General features: G+C 47.6%; 1 protein-coding gene across 10 annotated transcripts in view; it reads left to right on the plus strand.

Annotated features, from left to right (window-relative positions):
* Window positions 1-16,506, plus strand: part of CPPED1 (calcineurin like phosphoesterase domain containing 1) — a 100,763-nt gene that overhangs the window by 6,694 nt on the left and 77,563 nt on the right. For 3 of the 10 annotated variants that reach the window (XM_042971379.1, XM_042971377.1, XM_042971378.1), the window contains exons 1-2: window positions 6,344-6,515; window positions 11,645-11,858. In XM_042971379.1, the coding sequence (XP_042827313.1) occupies window positions 6,390-6,515; window positions 11,645-11,858 (340 nt within the window). In that variant the 5' untranslated portion in view covers window positions 6,344-6,389. Of the gene's footprint in view, window positions 1-6,343; window positions 6,516-11,639; window positions 11,859-16,506 lie in introns of those variants that run through there. The other 7 variants (XR_006212361.1, XR_006212362.1, XR_006212363.1 and 4 more) reach the window with 3 other exon arrangements.

The raw sequence follows: 16,506 nt of genomic DNA on the forward strand, positions 1-16,506 counted from the left end.
GCATGAGTCGGTGAGGGGCAGGGAGAGAGGGAGACACAGAATTGGAAGCAGGCTCCAGGCTCCGAGTTGCCAGCCCAGGACCCACCGTGGGGCTCGAACTCATGAACTGTGAGACCATGACCTGAGCCAAAGTCGGACACTCAACTGACTGAGCCACCCAGGTGCCCCTCTTCATGTACCATTTTAAAAGAAACCCGTGCTGATCCTACCATTTTCAGTTAGGGCCCTGTTACTCCCCTTCCCTCATTCTTTTCCTTTACCACACTTATTACAACTTAATAGTTGTGTATTTATTCCTGTGACTTTCATGTCTTTTCATGCCTCTAGATGATAATTCCCGGAGGGCAGGAGGCCCAGACCTAGGATAGTGTTAGGAGTGGTGGCCACTTACTGGCCGTTTGTTATATAAATAAATGAGTAAATATGAATGAATACACTATCCCTTTGATCACATTCCTGTGTCTGCCTAACCCATTGCTTCCAGCATGTATCCTCTGGACAAAGTAGAAACCAAAGAACCAAATCAAGAGGATCCCTTGCAAACCACCCTACGTGGCCCTGAGGTTTGTGTGCTGCTCAAAAGTGTCTGTTAAAGGAGGTTCTCGTTACCGGTGGACGCCCTCTCGGGGCTGCGTCTGCCCTGAGGAAGGCTTGCCTTCTGCATCCAGAGCCTCTGTTTGCCCAGCCTTGTGCCCGCAGGGCACTTCGGCCCAGAGACAGCGCCTTCTGCCCCTTCTCCCCGAAGCACCACCCAGGCCAGCGGCCGCCTGCCCGCTTGGCAGGGGAACATGGGTGATGGTAGGAAGCAAGTCCTAGCAAACACCCACCCCCAAAAGGCAAACTCCAAATGGGGTTCTGCTTTGGAAAAGGGGGGAGGTTCGGGAAATGCCTTTCCCCCCTTTAGCCGTTGGCTGGAACAGCATCGGCCAAAGCCAGTGATGCCGAAAGCCACCTGGCCAAGGAGTCCTGGCCTGTCTGCCTTTTTACTTCTCTGAAGGGTTGCAGATAAAGATTTTGCCAGGTCCTTTATCCCCAAATGGCAAATGTGGCAGCCAAGCTATGACTCAGAAGCTTTTGTGTGTCTCACAAAGTACCTTTGAATGCATTTAGGCAAAGCAAAGAGAGGTTGGATAAATTCACCTTGCTGCTTAGGAAAAGTCATATGGAGACTCTGAGGATGTGGCTGTCACAGTTAATTATTTGGGGGAAGAGGGAGCCCCGAAGGGCACCATTATTTTTAATAGCTTCGCATACCATACGGTTCACCCTTCTACAGTGTACAATCCAGTGGCTCTTAGTCTGTTCAAAAGAGTTGTGTAACCATCGCCACAGTCGATTTTGGAACATTTTTATCACCCCAGAAAGAAACCCCACACCCCTTAGCTCTCACCCTAACCCCCCACTCCAGCCCTGGACAACCACTGAGGGATGACGCTATTAAATGGGGTGTAAGTCCTGGCAGGCTTCCAGTTGGGACATTTGGGTTGCTAAGCCAGAAAGAGTCCCGAGGTGGTAAAGATTGCTTTTCTCCTATTTTGTTGTTGTTGTTGTTGTTGTTGTTTGTAACCGCTGAAATAAGATTAATCCTCAGAGAAGATGAGGGGTGTTGCTGAAGACATTTAGGTTGTGATTCACTGTGCAGATGGCTACCATGAGAAACTGTAAAAATTGCATTTCGTTGGCATTTGCTCTTTAGCCAGAAAGCCTCCAGACAGCTGTAAAGCTGCCCATCTTTGCTGTTTTATAACCAAAGCAGTATCTCCAGTATGTGGAGGACAGGATGTTAAGACCAAAGCATGTAATTGTGTGTGTGTGTGTGTGTGTGTGTGTGTGTGTGTGTGTGTGTATCTGTATCATCAGATATTTTCTGTGCCCCACTTTGTGCTGTGGGGGGTAAAGGGATGGGTAGGATTTTGTTGGTTTTGTCTCCACTAAGACAAGGGTAGGAGTTACCAAGAATAACAGTCGTGATAACACAAGCTCACCGCTGACTGCTTACTGTGTGCCTAGCGCAAATGCTTTACATGTATTAACTCCCTGATTCTTCATAACAGCCCTTTTGAGGTAAGAGTGGTATTCTTACTTTACGGGTGAGGAAACCAAGGCCCCGAGAGGTTAAGAACTTGCATCGTGCGACATGGGTGGTAGAGGGTGGAAAAATAGTTTGAGCCTGGCACACAGGCCTCCGAGTCTAGGCTATGCTGGCACCAGGTGAGGGCTTTGGGAGGTGGAGGCCCGAGTGGCACCTAGGCTTTACGCCCTTGCCCATGCCCACATGTCTTGGTGTGATCGGTCCTCTGCCCTCCGTTCACATCTGCCCCCGGTGTCAGGGCCTGTCCTTGCCTGGGGTGTGTGCCTAGAGCTACCCTGCGTCTGGCTCTGGTCGTCATTCACACCTCAGCTGTCATGTGGCCTCACTGCTTCATCCAGCCACAGCCCTCCCACCTAGCAGTCACTCTTCTCCGTGACCGCGCACCTCCCCGCTACTGTGTAAGTTAGTCTTAAGGAATGGGACCTGCGGCTTTGCTCACAGCTGAGTGTCCAGCGACCCGTGTGGCCCCTGTCACGTAGCAGGCGCTAGGACAACCTGCTGAAGGCGGGGGGACGGAAGAGCTGTGCCTGCTTTTGCAGCGGAGGGAGGTAGGCTTTGGTCTGGGCCAGGAGGGGAGGTGGAGTCTTAGCCGGAAAGGTTAGTAGAAGGGGAGCATCGCCCCAGGAGGGAGTGGGACAGTGTGGCGTGTGTTTGAGGAGCAGATGAGGGTCTGTCGGGGGCAGGGGTGGGGGGAGAGAGACCCTGTGGCATGTTTGGTGTCGGGTTTCTGGATGTCCGCGTGTTGGCCTTAAGGCCGGACTACCGATGTAATGTGGGATGTCAAGCAGTGTCCCTGGCCTCCCTCCACCGAATGCCAGATGCCCCCAGGGGATCAAAATCATCCCTGGGTGAGAGCCACCCGGGTAGTGGGAGCAGTGGGCAGTTTGGCTGGGAGACTCTCACACTGTGACCCAAAGTGTCTGAGCCTAAGTGTCTGAGCCAGAATGCACGAGGATCCATCGACCTCTTCATTTATCCCCTCACCGAATGTTTGTTTACTGAGTGCCCCTCACATGCCAGCGACCCAGTGATACATGCTGACAGTATGCTGGGAAGGGAACACGAATGTGGGCCTTTTCTCGTGGGGGTTGGAGCATAGTGACCCTTCAGCAAGGGAGCTTGGTGATCAGTGTTAGTGTTTTAGGAAGAGTCGCAGTGGCAGTCAGCGCGGGAAGCACTGCGTAGAGCTGTCCTGGCGGCCCCGGGGGAGTGGTGGACCCTGACCCAAGGTGCTAGGGCTGCGGAGGTCAAGGACGCGCTGCGGAGTGCTGCAGATGTGGGTGCATCCACCCGGCAGCTGCAAGGGCCCAGTAACACCCGACCGTCTCATCTTTAGATAGGTGGACTGGGGACCACGGTGGCAAACTCGGGGCCATCAGGGTAAGAGGCCAGTCTTGAAGGGAAGGTGATGAATTTGCTTGTGGGAGTGCTGTAAGGTGCTGATGGCACGAGCCGGAAGCTTGGACGTATCCAGGAAAGCAGACATACTACTTTCTACTCACTCTTTTGGCGAGTTCTATGGCTTTCTCGTCAAATGGAGAAATGTGGCCCCTCTGGGCCCAGTTCGTGTATGATACTGAGTCCGAGAAGTTAACAGGAGCCCAGACATCAGACTTTTAAATAGTCTTAGAGTGTAGCGATGTGGTGTCATAATCATCAGACTTCTTAACCAGGATCTCCCAAAAAGCAAACGAGATTTAGAAAATGAGACTTCACTTGATGAAAATTAAGTTGCCTGTGAAGTAACAGGTGTAGCACCTCAGGAGAGCACAGATTGTTACAGTGTTGGGTTATTAATTAACGGCATGACCACCTCGTGTAGGCCTTTTCCTGGTAGGGTGATGAAAATAGTGATTCATTTGCTTTTGGGATGCATTTATTACAGTTAGTCATTGATTAACCGGTAATGGTGAACGGATCAATGCAGTTTCTAATTCTTGGTGTATGTTAAAAAGTCAGCTTTCATTAACAGCTGACAAATATGCCTGAAAGGTATAGTAAAAATGAGGGACAGGGAAACGGAAACGTATTGGCAGAGACAAACCCAAGACGACATTTAGTTCCCGGTGTTAAAAGTGCCAACTGCAAAGAGCATTTGCAGACTGAGTACCTTTCTGGTGGGATACTGGCGTGTAAACAGTCTCAGAGGAAGGATTAGGGGTAAGGCATTGTGTGGGTTTTTAAAGGTCTTTAAGATTCTACGATGTGTCCAGTTACTTTGCACCCAGTAATGCTTCGAGAAGAGTCCCTGGCTTCTACTGTCTATAGTTTAATACCACCCAAATCCACTGTCTTTTTATTCCTCAGTGTTGAAAGGCGGTTTTCTGTGACAGTCTCTATCAATTAGCAGAAATCAGGAAGTGGTCAAATCTTTTTTTTTTTTTTAATGTTTTTATTTATTTTTGAGACAGAGAGAGAGACAGAGCGTGAGCAGGGGAGGGGCAGAGAGAGAGGGAGACACAGAATCTGAGGCAGGCTCCAGGGTCTGAGCTGTCAGCACAGAGACTGATGTGGGGCTCAAACTCACAGACTGTGAGATCATGAACTGAGCTGAAGTCAGACGCTTAACCCACTGAGCCACTCAGGCACCCCCATGGAAGTGGTCAAATCTTGATACTTTGTATACAACGGCTGAAGCACATTACTCCCTAAGGCCAATTTTTCCTTTACGAAGGTGTTTTTAAATTAGTTTATGTTTTTGGGGCACCTGGGCGGCTTAGTCGGTTAAGTGTCCGACTTCAGCTCAGGTCATGATCTCACAGTTTGTGCATTCAAATCCCACGTTGAGCTCTGTGCTGACAGCTCAGAGCCTGGAGCCTGCTTCAGATTCTCTCTCTCCCTCTCTCTCTGCCCCTCCCTGCTTGTGCGCTCTCTCTCTGTCTCTCAAAAATAAGTAAACATTAAAAATATATGTATATATAAAATAAAAATTAATTTAGATTTTTAAAAACTAAATTTTAAAATTAATTTGGTTTAGGCTCTGGTCCTATTTATTATGGTAACTCAGAGCTTGTTTTTTTCTGGCGTATCGTTTGGACAGACCTTGGCACTTCTGGCTACATAGGTCTTCTCTATAATCTCACCTGTGTGACCACCTGCCCCGAGGTCAGGGTTCTGTGGCCCTATAGGCCCGGTTCTGCCTCTCAGCCCTCCTTAGAGCTTGATTAAGTTACCTAACCTTGACCTTGCTGAGAAATGGAAGAGTTACCCTAGATACAGGCCAAGTGTGGACTGAGTGTGGCCCATGGTGAATTCCAGAGCCCACACCCCCTTTGATGGGCAACTGCTGCTCCACCCAGCCAGTCAGCATACGCCACTTGGGCCTGCTTTGGCCACATTTCCCAAGAGAATCCAGCAAAACAGGTATCTATAGGAAACTCGTGAATTTAAAATGTTGGCGACACATTCAGAATTTTATAACTGCTACGTGGGCCAAACAAAACACACGTGCTAGCCAGACCGCATCCAGAGACCCGGGGTTTGTCATCTCTGGAGAAAATCACCAATTAGCATCCCATAGAAGATGGATGTTCCGGGCTCTAGCCTGTACCCTGAATCAGCCCTCTGCTGCTGGCAGGAACTGTGAGCACCACGGCCTACTGGGGAAAAGCCTGCCAGCATCATCTCTGTGTACAGTTTTCTTATTTACCAAGATGTTCCATTCAAAGGAAACTTTTTGGAGATAAAAATGTCTTTATGGAGGTGGACAGCTTGCAGCAGCCCAGGACACATTCCATCTCCTTTTTGGCTCTGTCCTCTCCAAGCCAGCCCCACAGCACTGAGATCCTGGATAATAGAAGCTGCTGCTGATTAAGCGTGTGGTCTTGAACTTGAACCATGACTGAGACTCCTAGCCAGGCCTCAGTATCCCCTGTTGGTTAAATGAGGGGGTTGGTAATTCTGCAAGTCCTTCCCACACTGAAAATTCCCAGTACTTTAGTGGGCAAAGGATGGCTTCTATAAGGTAAGCCTTCAGCCTCCCGGGGATGGACTCCAGTAAATGGGCTCACACAGCTCAGTGCAGGAGGGTCAGATGTAAACGTGTGGTCATGGGAGGCTAGGCCCTGTACAGTATCACCCTCCGTGGCAGACAGACTCTCAGATGGTCCCAATGATCCCCACCTGCTAGTATTCGTGGCCTCTGTGATCCCCTGTCCTTGAGTGTGGGCTGGCCTAGCAACTTGATCATAATGAATAGAACACAGCAGAGTGATGGAATATCGCTTCCATCACCAGGTTACATAACTTCCTTTGCTGGCAGACCCTCTCCCTTGCTGGCTTTGTGAAACAAGTTTCCATGTTACCAGCTGCCAGCTTGGAGAGGCCCACCTGGCAGGGAACCGAGGGTAGCTTCTGGTCCACAGCCAGCAAGGAATCTAGTCGACAGCCCCATAAGTGCACTTGGAAGCAGATCCTGCCCCGTGTGAGTCTCCCCATGAGACCTCCCTGCTGGCTGACACTATAATTGCAGCTTGTGAGAGACCCTGAGCAGAGGACCCAGCTAAGCCCCGCCTTAGAACCCCAACCCACAGAAACTGAGATAATGAATGTGTGGTTTCAGACTACTACATCTGTGCTCATTTGTTACAATAGCATCAGCTTCTACACCAGCTTTTCGAATTTGTTACACAAATTAACATTGAAAAAATTCAGTTCCCCGTGGACATTCTTATTTATATTCAGGTGTTTTAGTTAAATACATACATGTTTTATGATGTATTAACAGTAAGTACCCTATAGACATTACTAGAAGGTTGTGTCAGATGTTTCTGAAGATTATAGTCTTGTTTGGTACCACCTAGGTCAAGTATGAGGTCTTAGTTTAATCAAGTCGCTTTATTCTTTAATGCATTCATTCTACAAATACTCAAAATTTGACCTTGGCCTTATCATACTCCCCAATTAGGGTCCCTGACTGCATTCTTTTATCGATTTTGGAAATTACCTGAGCTGGACACAGACAGGGACCTAAAAATGAATTGCAAAATATGCAAAAACAATAATAATTCCCCCAAGCCGTTATTTCAGTAGAGGGAAACAAAAATCACTTTGCACCTGTTTCTGATCAAACACATTTAGGCAGTTCAACCTATTAGTTACAGGTCAGTGCTTCTCAAAGTTGGATTTGTATACAGATCACGTGAAGAGTTGTTAAAATGCACTCTGCCTCAGTAGGCAGTAGGCCTGGGATGGGCTTGAGAGGCTGTCTTTCCAGCAGGTTCACAGGTGCTGATGCTGAGGTGTAGGCCCAGCCCTGCCTTTCACGCCCAGTGTGGCATGCTTCATGGAGCTCTCCTGTCATATGCACCTTCTCTCTCTCCCTCAGCCTCCACTTCTGGCACTTGTGCTCCTCTCGGGGCATGGGGGGCTATCAGGCATTTCAGTACATCTGACCTTCTGTGGCTCGAACTGCCAGAACAGTGTTTTCGGGGAGTCTAAAGAGAGAAGCTGGACTGTGCCAGGGCCAGACCTCTGCCCCGCAGGGGATGGTGTGGCAAGCTCTCTCTGGCTCTTGTAGATGTCACCTGATACCTGTGCCCGCCCCTGGGTGTGACTGTAGACTTCGGCCACATCATTTAAGACAAGTGTTGTTAAGCATTCAGATTCGTAATAAAAACCTGTCCCTGGTGAGGGATGGGGGAGCTATAAATTTATACCTTGTTACGTAGTGAGCTGTCATCATTTCAGGTCAGATCTATTTATTTTGTACCTTGTCATCATAAAGTTGAGAGTCTAAGATTTTGCTAAGTAAACAAATAATAATGGAAGATTTGTTCTAATATCTCCAAGGACCTTTGAGATGATGACTGTTTTGTTGTAGGAAACTATATTTGTTAAGACGTTTGCTGTAGAAAACTGTTTATAAATTCTGTTGGTTACAGAATATTGGTTTATGCACCAGCCTTGGGGTGACGATCCCCTCCCTGATCTGGTTCTGATTCATCTGTCCAGTTTAAACAACTCTGCAGTCTGCCTCAGAAACAGGAATGTAGCTAAAAGCATTCGGTGTGAAAAGGTTATTCTTCAAGGAAAATAAATGATTGATGCTAATAATTAACTTTAAAACACAAATGGGAATCTCATTTTTTTTCATGACCCCAGCCTTCACCTCTTGAAGACAAGTCTTGCTGACTCTGTGTCTTTAATGCCTGATCCCTCAGGATCTATTACTACTTTGTAGCAGATGTCCCTGAAACTTGGCAGCTTGAAACCACAAATTTTCATTGTCCTCTCACAGTTTCCATGTGGAATCGGAGCACTGCCCGGCCGAATGGATCCATCTGCAGCAGGGTCTCCCCCAGCGTTCACGCATGGTGTCAGCTGGGGCTGTGGTCTCATCTGACGGCCCGACTAAGGGAGAATCCCTTTTTCCCAGTTCACTCACTTGCTTATTCGCAGGATTCCACTCCTTTGGGTTGTTGCATGGGGGGCCTCTGTTCTCCATGGGCTGTTGCCTCAGTTCCTTACTATGTTGGCTTCTCCATAGGGCGAGTCACTGTGTGACCGCCTTTTTCATGCAGGGCGAGGGCTCTGAGAGAGAGCGAGAGAGAATGAGCAAGATGGAAGTCATGGTCTTTTTCTAGCCTACTCCCTCCCTCCCTCCCTCTCTCCCTCCCTCCCTCCCTCCCTCTCTCTCCCTCCCTCTCTCTCCTCTTCTCTCTCTGCCTCCCTCCCTCTCTCTCCCTCCCTCTGTCTCCCCTTCTCTGTCTGCCTCCCTCCCTCTGTCTCTCCCTCCCTCTCTCTGTCCCTCCCTCCCTCACTCTCTCCCTCTCTCTCTCTCTTTTTAGCCATTTTTGTTGAGGCATGGTTGACCTGTAAAAAGCTGTATATGTTTAATGTGTACAACAGTCCCCAAGAGTTTGGGGATAAGTACACATCTGTGGAACCATCACTACTATCAAGGTCATAAACATACTCATCTCCTCCCAAAACCTGTATAATCTTTATTATTATTATTATTATTATTACCTTTATTATTATTACCTTTATTACCTTTTATTACCTTTAACCGCTTTATTACCTTTATTATTATTATTATTATTATTATTATTATTAATTACTTGTGTGTATGCTAAGAGTACTTCACATAGATTCTACCTTTGTAGGAAATTTTAAGTATATAGTACAGTATTATTAGCTGAGGGCATGATGCTGTGCAGTATGTCTACAAAACTTCTTTATCTTGTCGAACTAGAACTTTGTACCCTTTGGCCATCACCTCCCCCATTTCCCCTAACCCTCAGCCCCTGGCGTCCACCATTCTACTCTCTGCTTCTATGAGTTTGTATTAGAAGCCACATATGAGTGAGATCAGACCGTATTTGTCTTTCTTTGGCTGACTTATATCAGCTAGCATAATGCCCTCTAGGTCCATCCATATTATTTCAAGTGGCAGGATTTCCTTCTTTTTTAAGACTGAACAATAGCACATCGTACATATATACCACATTTTATTTATCCGTCCGTCCATTGAGGTACATTTAGATTGTTTCCCTATCTTGGTATCACCTAATCCCTGAAGGGACATCCCATCGCTGTGTTCTGCTTATTAGAACAAAGTCACAGTCGAGGGGATTGCACAGGGACGTGACTGTCACAACGCAGGGATCTTTGGGACCTTCTTGGAGTCTTTCTCCCGCACGTAGTAAGGGCTCAATAAATACAAGTTCACATCAGCTGTAGTGCCAGATAGCCATCCTTAGCAATGAGATGCATGCCCCAGGGCTTCATGCAGCCCTTGTTCAGATGGAGTTCAAGTTGGTTGTGACTTGCTCGAGCAGTTAACCACCCGAGCTCTCGGTCCGGAACTCGTGGGGTGACTTTGCACACACAGTTTGTTCTATAAGTAAGTGCGGGCAGTTCGCACGCTTGCGTCTTTAAGTTCTGGTAAAGAAATTGAGGAGGAAGGGTGGCCTAACGCCAGAGGTCTACTCTACGATGACAGCAGGCCAGTGAGGTGGGCTGGAGGGTGGCTGCGGAATTCGGAAAGGTTGGACTGGCGCTTTGCCACTGAGATCTCAGCCCGGGTGTGGCACGTTAGAGAGAGGCCTTCCCTGTGTGCCCAGTTGGAATTAGCCATTGCTTGTCACGCCACCTTCCTAGTCCTGGCATTCTGGCTCCCTTCCCTGCTCATTTCTTTGTCCGTCGTCTTTGTGCGGACTGAGCCCCGGGAGAGCAGGGGGCTCGGCTGTCTGGGTCCAGACGTGTATTGTCGCCACCGCGTGTGGGGCCTGGCGAACAGTTGACTCTCGGTGAACACTTACCGAATAAATGAATGTGCCGAACCCACAGATGTGAACTGGCTCTAAGGAATTTTTTGGAAGTTGTAATATCTTCATGACTTCCACAGGAAATGCCACTTACTCAGTTCACATGCAAGATACACTAATTTGTTAAAAAGAAGAAAACAGTCTGAAGGTGGTGGGGTCGTTTTGTCCCTGCCACGGATCGCTAGTGGCCGTTAGGCAAGCTGTGGCACGTCTCTGGGCCGCAGCCTCCTCAGAGGATAAAAACAGGGGCTGCAGATTGGGGCTCTTCATGCTGCTCTGCGCTCGGACCCAGCTCAGGCTCAGGAGCTCTGGTTTTCAACACTGGTCTACCGTGTAAGGTTTGGTTCGAAGAAAGGGCGGAAAGGGTGCTGTCACCAGGAAAAAGAAAAGCTGGACACCCACAGGGATTCCATGCCCACTAATGGCCCTTCCTGCTCCGCAAAACCAGGTGCCCAGTGCAGTTCTTTGGTCTGATAAGGGTGGGCACCTGTGGCCCACGAAGCTTGGGATCAGCAGGACCAGCAGGAAGGGCAAGCCTAATCCTTTTGGTGCAGGTGACGTAGCACCCTTTCCAAGAACATGAAGAATCCCCTCTTCCTTCCTTTCTCCCTGCTTCCCCCCCCACCCCCCAGCCTCACACCTCGTTTAAGCCCGCATCGTGCTGCCTTTGAAATGTTAGCATCGATTTTTTTTTTCTTTTTTTCTCGTTGACTAACTCATTTCGAGATTTCATTTCTGGCACTGCATCTCCTGCCAGATCGCCAGAGCTTCCAAGCTCCAAGTTTTATAATTAAAATTCTGTCACATCCCCCGAAACAGTGCAAATTGTGCCATTAAGCCTGGCATAAAAGATTTGCAAGCACTTCACCTAGTAATTTAAATATAATACTTCTGGCAGCTTTCAATTTCTGGTGTTTTTAATTCTAATTAAAAAACTATTATTGAACGTTAATATCCTCTATACGGCATGCTGTTGTGCCTCTGTGCTCCATCTTGGCCGGCTGGTTTTAAACAAACAGCTTGGCTGGGTGGCTGTTGCTGCCCACGTGGTTTTTCCTGGCCTTTGGGAATCACCAGGTCTCAGGCATAATTAGTATAAATCAAAATCCTCTAGACTATGACAGGAAAATGGTATGTTTGAACAGCAGCTTATTAAAATGACCTACTTAATTTAAGAAAAATATTGTATCCACTTGCACGATAACCTGGATGCTTTCCCTGACAGATTTTATAATATTTCTTCCCTCTCCCTCCCCCGCCCCCTTCGTTTTTACAAGAAAAGGAAAGGGAATGGAAAGGCCCATTCTACTTCATCCAAGGCGCAGACCCACAGTTCGGGCTCATGAAGGCCTGGTCCACCGGGAACTGTGACAGCGGCGGTGATGAGTGGGGGCAGGAGATCCGTCTAACTGAGCAAGCTGTTCAGGCCGTCAACAAGTTGAAGCCCAGACCCAGATTCTTTGTTCTCTGCGGGGACCTCATCCACGCCATGCCAGGTAAGACTTGCACGGGGCCTGGGGCCTCCTCTGCTTCCTCTGGTCCTGAGTGCATTTGGGCAGAGGAACAGATTTCTCTTGAAGAGACGTCTTTATTCGGGAATGGCCCACTCCTTCCCTCCATGGCTATTGGAGGGAGTCTCCTTGAACATCAGAAAATGCACGCTCATTTTATATTTAGAATTTGGCGAGATTGATCGCCGTAATTAGGCAGAGCTACAGTTCTGATGATCTGAGCTTACTATGAAAAATGGAACAGATTCCCATGTGTCACCTTTATTTCCAGGGGACAAACTTGAACTGCTTCCAGATACCATGTCCATAAATGTAACCTTTTTCTCTTGTTTCTCCTCTTCTGACACTTTAATTTCTCCTGTATTTGTTAGTGCTTTTTCATTTGCAAGTGACAGAAATCTAACATAAACTGGATTATTATTATTATTATTATTATTATTATATTTTTTATTAAAACTTTTTTTATGTTTTAATTTTTTTTTTTTGAGAGAGAGAGCAAGCAGAAGTGGGACAGGGACACAGACAGTGGGAGACACAGAATCCGAAGCAGGCTCCAGGCTCCACGCTGTCAACACAGAGCCCAACATGGGACTCGAACCCACAAACTGTGAGATCGTGACCTGAGCTGAAATCAGAGGCTTAACCGACTGAGCCACCCCGGCAGTGCCCCTATGTTTTTAAACATGTGTGTTCCTTTATGGGACTGTGAAGTCCAGGGGCCTCCCTGGGCTTCAGGTATGGCTGGATCCAGAAGCTTAGAGTTTGTGATCAGGACTTGGTTTCTGTTGCTCAGCCCTGCTTTCCTCTGGGTTGGTTTCATTTTTAGGCAGGCTGTCTTTAGGTAGTGGTCCCTGGGAGCTCCTACCAGAAACCATAAGAGAAAGAAAATGCCTCATTCTTGGTGGTCCAATCAAAGTCCCAGACCGGCACTCATCCTTCATCCTGCTCTTCTGGCCCCTTGAAACCAGGGTATGGGCTCATTTCCACTGCAGCAGTGTGGTCTGAAGAGCAGGATGGTTCCGCACAAGAAAAGTGAGATCGAATGTAAGAAACAACAGGTGCCTTCTAGAAGTCTCTTGCGTTTTGTTTCTCCTTCTGATACCTTCTCTCCCAGGCAAGAATAAAGTCCAGTGAGCAAGTACAAGCAGGTGGAACCTCCACCTGCCCATCAGAGAGGTAGCGTGGACTCCCATGTCCACTGTTAGTGGAACAGCGGTCTCTGCTTTTGGAGCAGCAGTGGCTTGAAGACCATTGCAGAAAACACTGCAGTGGCCACACGTTTGCTTTGGCTAATGCCATCTTGTAAACCAGGACTCTGGGTCCTGATGTGATTTCCAGGGCCTTTACAAGCTGAGGCACTCTACAATAGGCTGGGTTGCATTCATTTTTCAAGCTTCCCTTGTCTAGCAGCCAACCTATCGAGAACAATCCCAAAGTAAAGATGTGAGGATGGAAAAAGGGCTGCCCGGAATCACTCTCCCCAAGTCCAGTGAGTGTAATGAGCAGGAGGAACCCTCAGAACTCCCCTCATTCTCTTTTTACACGTATTTTATGCAAACTCATGAATGTGGACATGCCCATGTCATTGGATGGAACCCAAGGGCGGTCATCCCCGGAGAATCAGCCTGTCCTGCTATTGGGCTTATACAGAGGCGGCAAGGTGGGAAAGAAGGAGAGTAAGGCAGTGGATAGAGACCTGAACTAGGGTGGATGCCAGCTCCACACCTGCCACTGATGTGCTGGGTAAACTTGGACCAGTCCCCTTACCTTCTCTGGGCCTCCGTTTCTGAGCCCATCAGTGCAATAAGCATTCAAAACCTCGACCTTGTAGGGCTTCACCACATGGGGGCAGGTGCAGGGGGTGGACATCTCAGCAGCTTGGAGCAGAAGCACATTCACACTTGGTCACCCTTGGTGACCACAGGATGCCCCAGTCTCTAAAGGAGTTAGAAATCAGAGTAGGACCCAGAGTCTTGGTTGACAAGGTAAAATCAGGGTAATATGCCAGTTGACCAGATTAATGATGCTTCCCGATGGTCTGATTTGCTGTTAGCTGGGTGCTTTGGCATCATTTGGCCCGTGCGCACTGTAGCATCAGCTAGATCTCTCATTCTGGACCATCCAGTGAGCAAAGTTCTGCTTTTCCTGGACAGTTGAAGGTCAGATTCCAAATCTACTGTTTTTATGTGCAGTGATTTCTTTTCTTTGCAAACAGAAATGTTACAGGACTCACTAGAATTATGTAGCATGTTTTCGTAGATGTTTACCAACTTGTTCCGAATTACATTAATGTGTTCAGTCATATTTCAAAATAAGATTTAAAATAAAAGCTCTCCGTGCAATCTCATTGCTGCTTCAATGAAATATACTGAGCATAGTAAATTAAAAGAGACGGTTTTTATGCTCAACTTTTCCCGTTGGTCGGAAGACCTTGTAAACGTGAACTGGCAATCTTTTGAGCACATATTTTATATGCAGTGTGACCCGAGCAGAATTTGTATCTGTTCTGAAGAGTTGAACTGTTTTGGATGCTTGTAACTGAGCCAGTGGAGGGACTGTAACTGTTTTGAATATTGCGGTCTGAGATTAAGCGGAACGTTTTAAAGCTAGTTACCATTTTTTAATATGCAATTAGTGGCTTCCTCCTCATTTAGCTCATATGCAGGGGCAGACACTAGAAAAGTAATTATTTGCTTTGACTGCTTAGCACATTGTTAATTATCAGATGCATATATTAATAGGCAAATAAAATCAGAAAGCATACTTTTAATTCTACCATAAATAATATCTTGGGCCAAGTAGTTTTAAGTTCAAACTGGAGCAAAAGAACTTTATGAATAATGTTTGTTCTAATGAAAGTCATAATGCACTTTTCCATTATAAATATTCATCATGGGGCATCTGAGTGGCTCAGTCGGTTAAGCGTCAGACTTCTGCTCAGGTCATGATCTCACAGTTCATGGGTTCGAACCCCGTGTCGGGCTCTGTGCTGATAGCTCGGAGCCTGGAGCCTGTTTCGGATTCTGTGTCTCCCTCTCTCTCTACCCCTCCCCCGCTCATGCTCTGTCTCTCTCTGTCTCTCAAAAATGAATAAACGTTAAAAAAATAAATATTCGTCATAATATTTGTTCACCTACACATACTCAGCGTGTACACACTGAGTGCCAGTTACAGTGCCAGATGCTGTGGGTATAATGGTTGGAGATGAGCGAGCAGCCCTTCTGTGGAGCGTAGAGTCTGATAAAGGAAGTGCAAAAGGAGGGACGGTGCCAGGGCCTGCAGGGAAGGCCTAAGAAATGCAGGACAAAGTCCAGGTAGTTTTGAAAGACATGTTTTCACTCTGCAGATGTCTTTTTGGTTACCTTGGTATTTTCTTATTTTATGAAGCTTCTCAGTGGTAAACGCATTATCAATAGCAAATGGACATTTGTGCTCTCGAGACCACTGATTTTCGATCCATCACGCTGAAGCCCAGGGTACTTTGTTTGGTCCCCCTGATGTGGAGGCTCTGACCCACTGATGCTGTCCGTGGGAACCTTGCTCGGTTTCGGCAGTCATGTGAGGAATCGACAGGTGGAATGTGATGATGCCATTCGAGTACAGGGGGTCCTTTCAGCCTGTAGAACAGTTTGTTTTTAATGTGTGTGTGGCCTGTTGATTAAAAATTGCCACAACCAAACAAAACAGTGTGGAACAAATTCTTCCCTGGATATAAAGTTTCCTTGAAGGGTTCTTTGTGTATGGTCCTCTGCTTTGGGCAGCTGTTACGTGATTTCACGTCCATGAATGATTCGGCCTGTGGAAATCGTGCAAACGTAAAGCGAGGCAAGCCCGCACTAGCCTTATTCCAGTACGAGGTGTGCGAGTTTTGTGTGGCTGCTGTAACAAACTCCTGCAAGCTCAGTGGCTTGGAACAACACACAATGATTGTCCTGCAGTCCTGGAGGTCCGAAGTCTAGAAGCCCTCGGTCTGCAGCGCTGTGGCCTTCGACAGGCTTCAGCTTCTGGAGGCTGCCCACCTTTCTTGGGTCATGGCCATTTCCATCTTCACAGCCAGCAGCATAGCGTTTTCTCTCTTCTCTGACCTTTGATTCATCCTCTTCTATTTTTTTTTTTTTTTTAATTTGAGAGAGAGAGAGAGCAAGGGAGGGCAGAGAGAGAGAGAGAGGGAGAGAGAAAATCTCAAGCAGACTCCATGCTCAGCACAGAGCTGGACATGGGGCTTGATCCGATGACCCTCTGAGCATGACCTGAGCTGAAATCAAGAGTCAGATGCTCTGAGCCACCCAGGCGCCCGTCATATTCTCTCCTTTAAACCTACCCTCCTGCTTCTTTCTTATAAACACCCTTGTGGTTATTGGCCTTCTCCAATAACCCAGGACCTCAAGATCTGATAAAGATGTCAAGCTCAAACTTTATCACATCTGCAAATTCCCCTCTTTCCGTGCAAGATAACACATTCACAGGTTCGGGGGATTGGGATGTGGACGTCTTTGGGGGCCACTGTCCAGCCTACCATACAAGGGATGCAGTTCAGGGTATGTGGCAGGACCAGTGCTGCTAGCTGACCTACCCATTGGAGTCATGAAAGGAGGGTGTCATTGCTATTTCCATGTGAACTGGTGGTCAAAAC

This window comes from Panthera tigris, chromosome E3, assembly GCF_018350195.1.
Source record: "Panthera tigris isolate Pti1 chromosome E3, P.tigris_Pti1_mat1.1, whole genome shotgun sequence".
Lineage (NCBI taxonomy): Eukaryota > Metazoa > Chordata > Mammalia > Carnivora > Felidae > Panthera > Panthera tigris.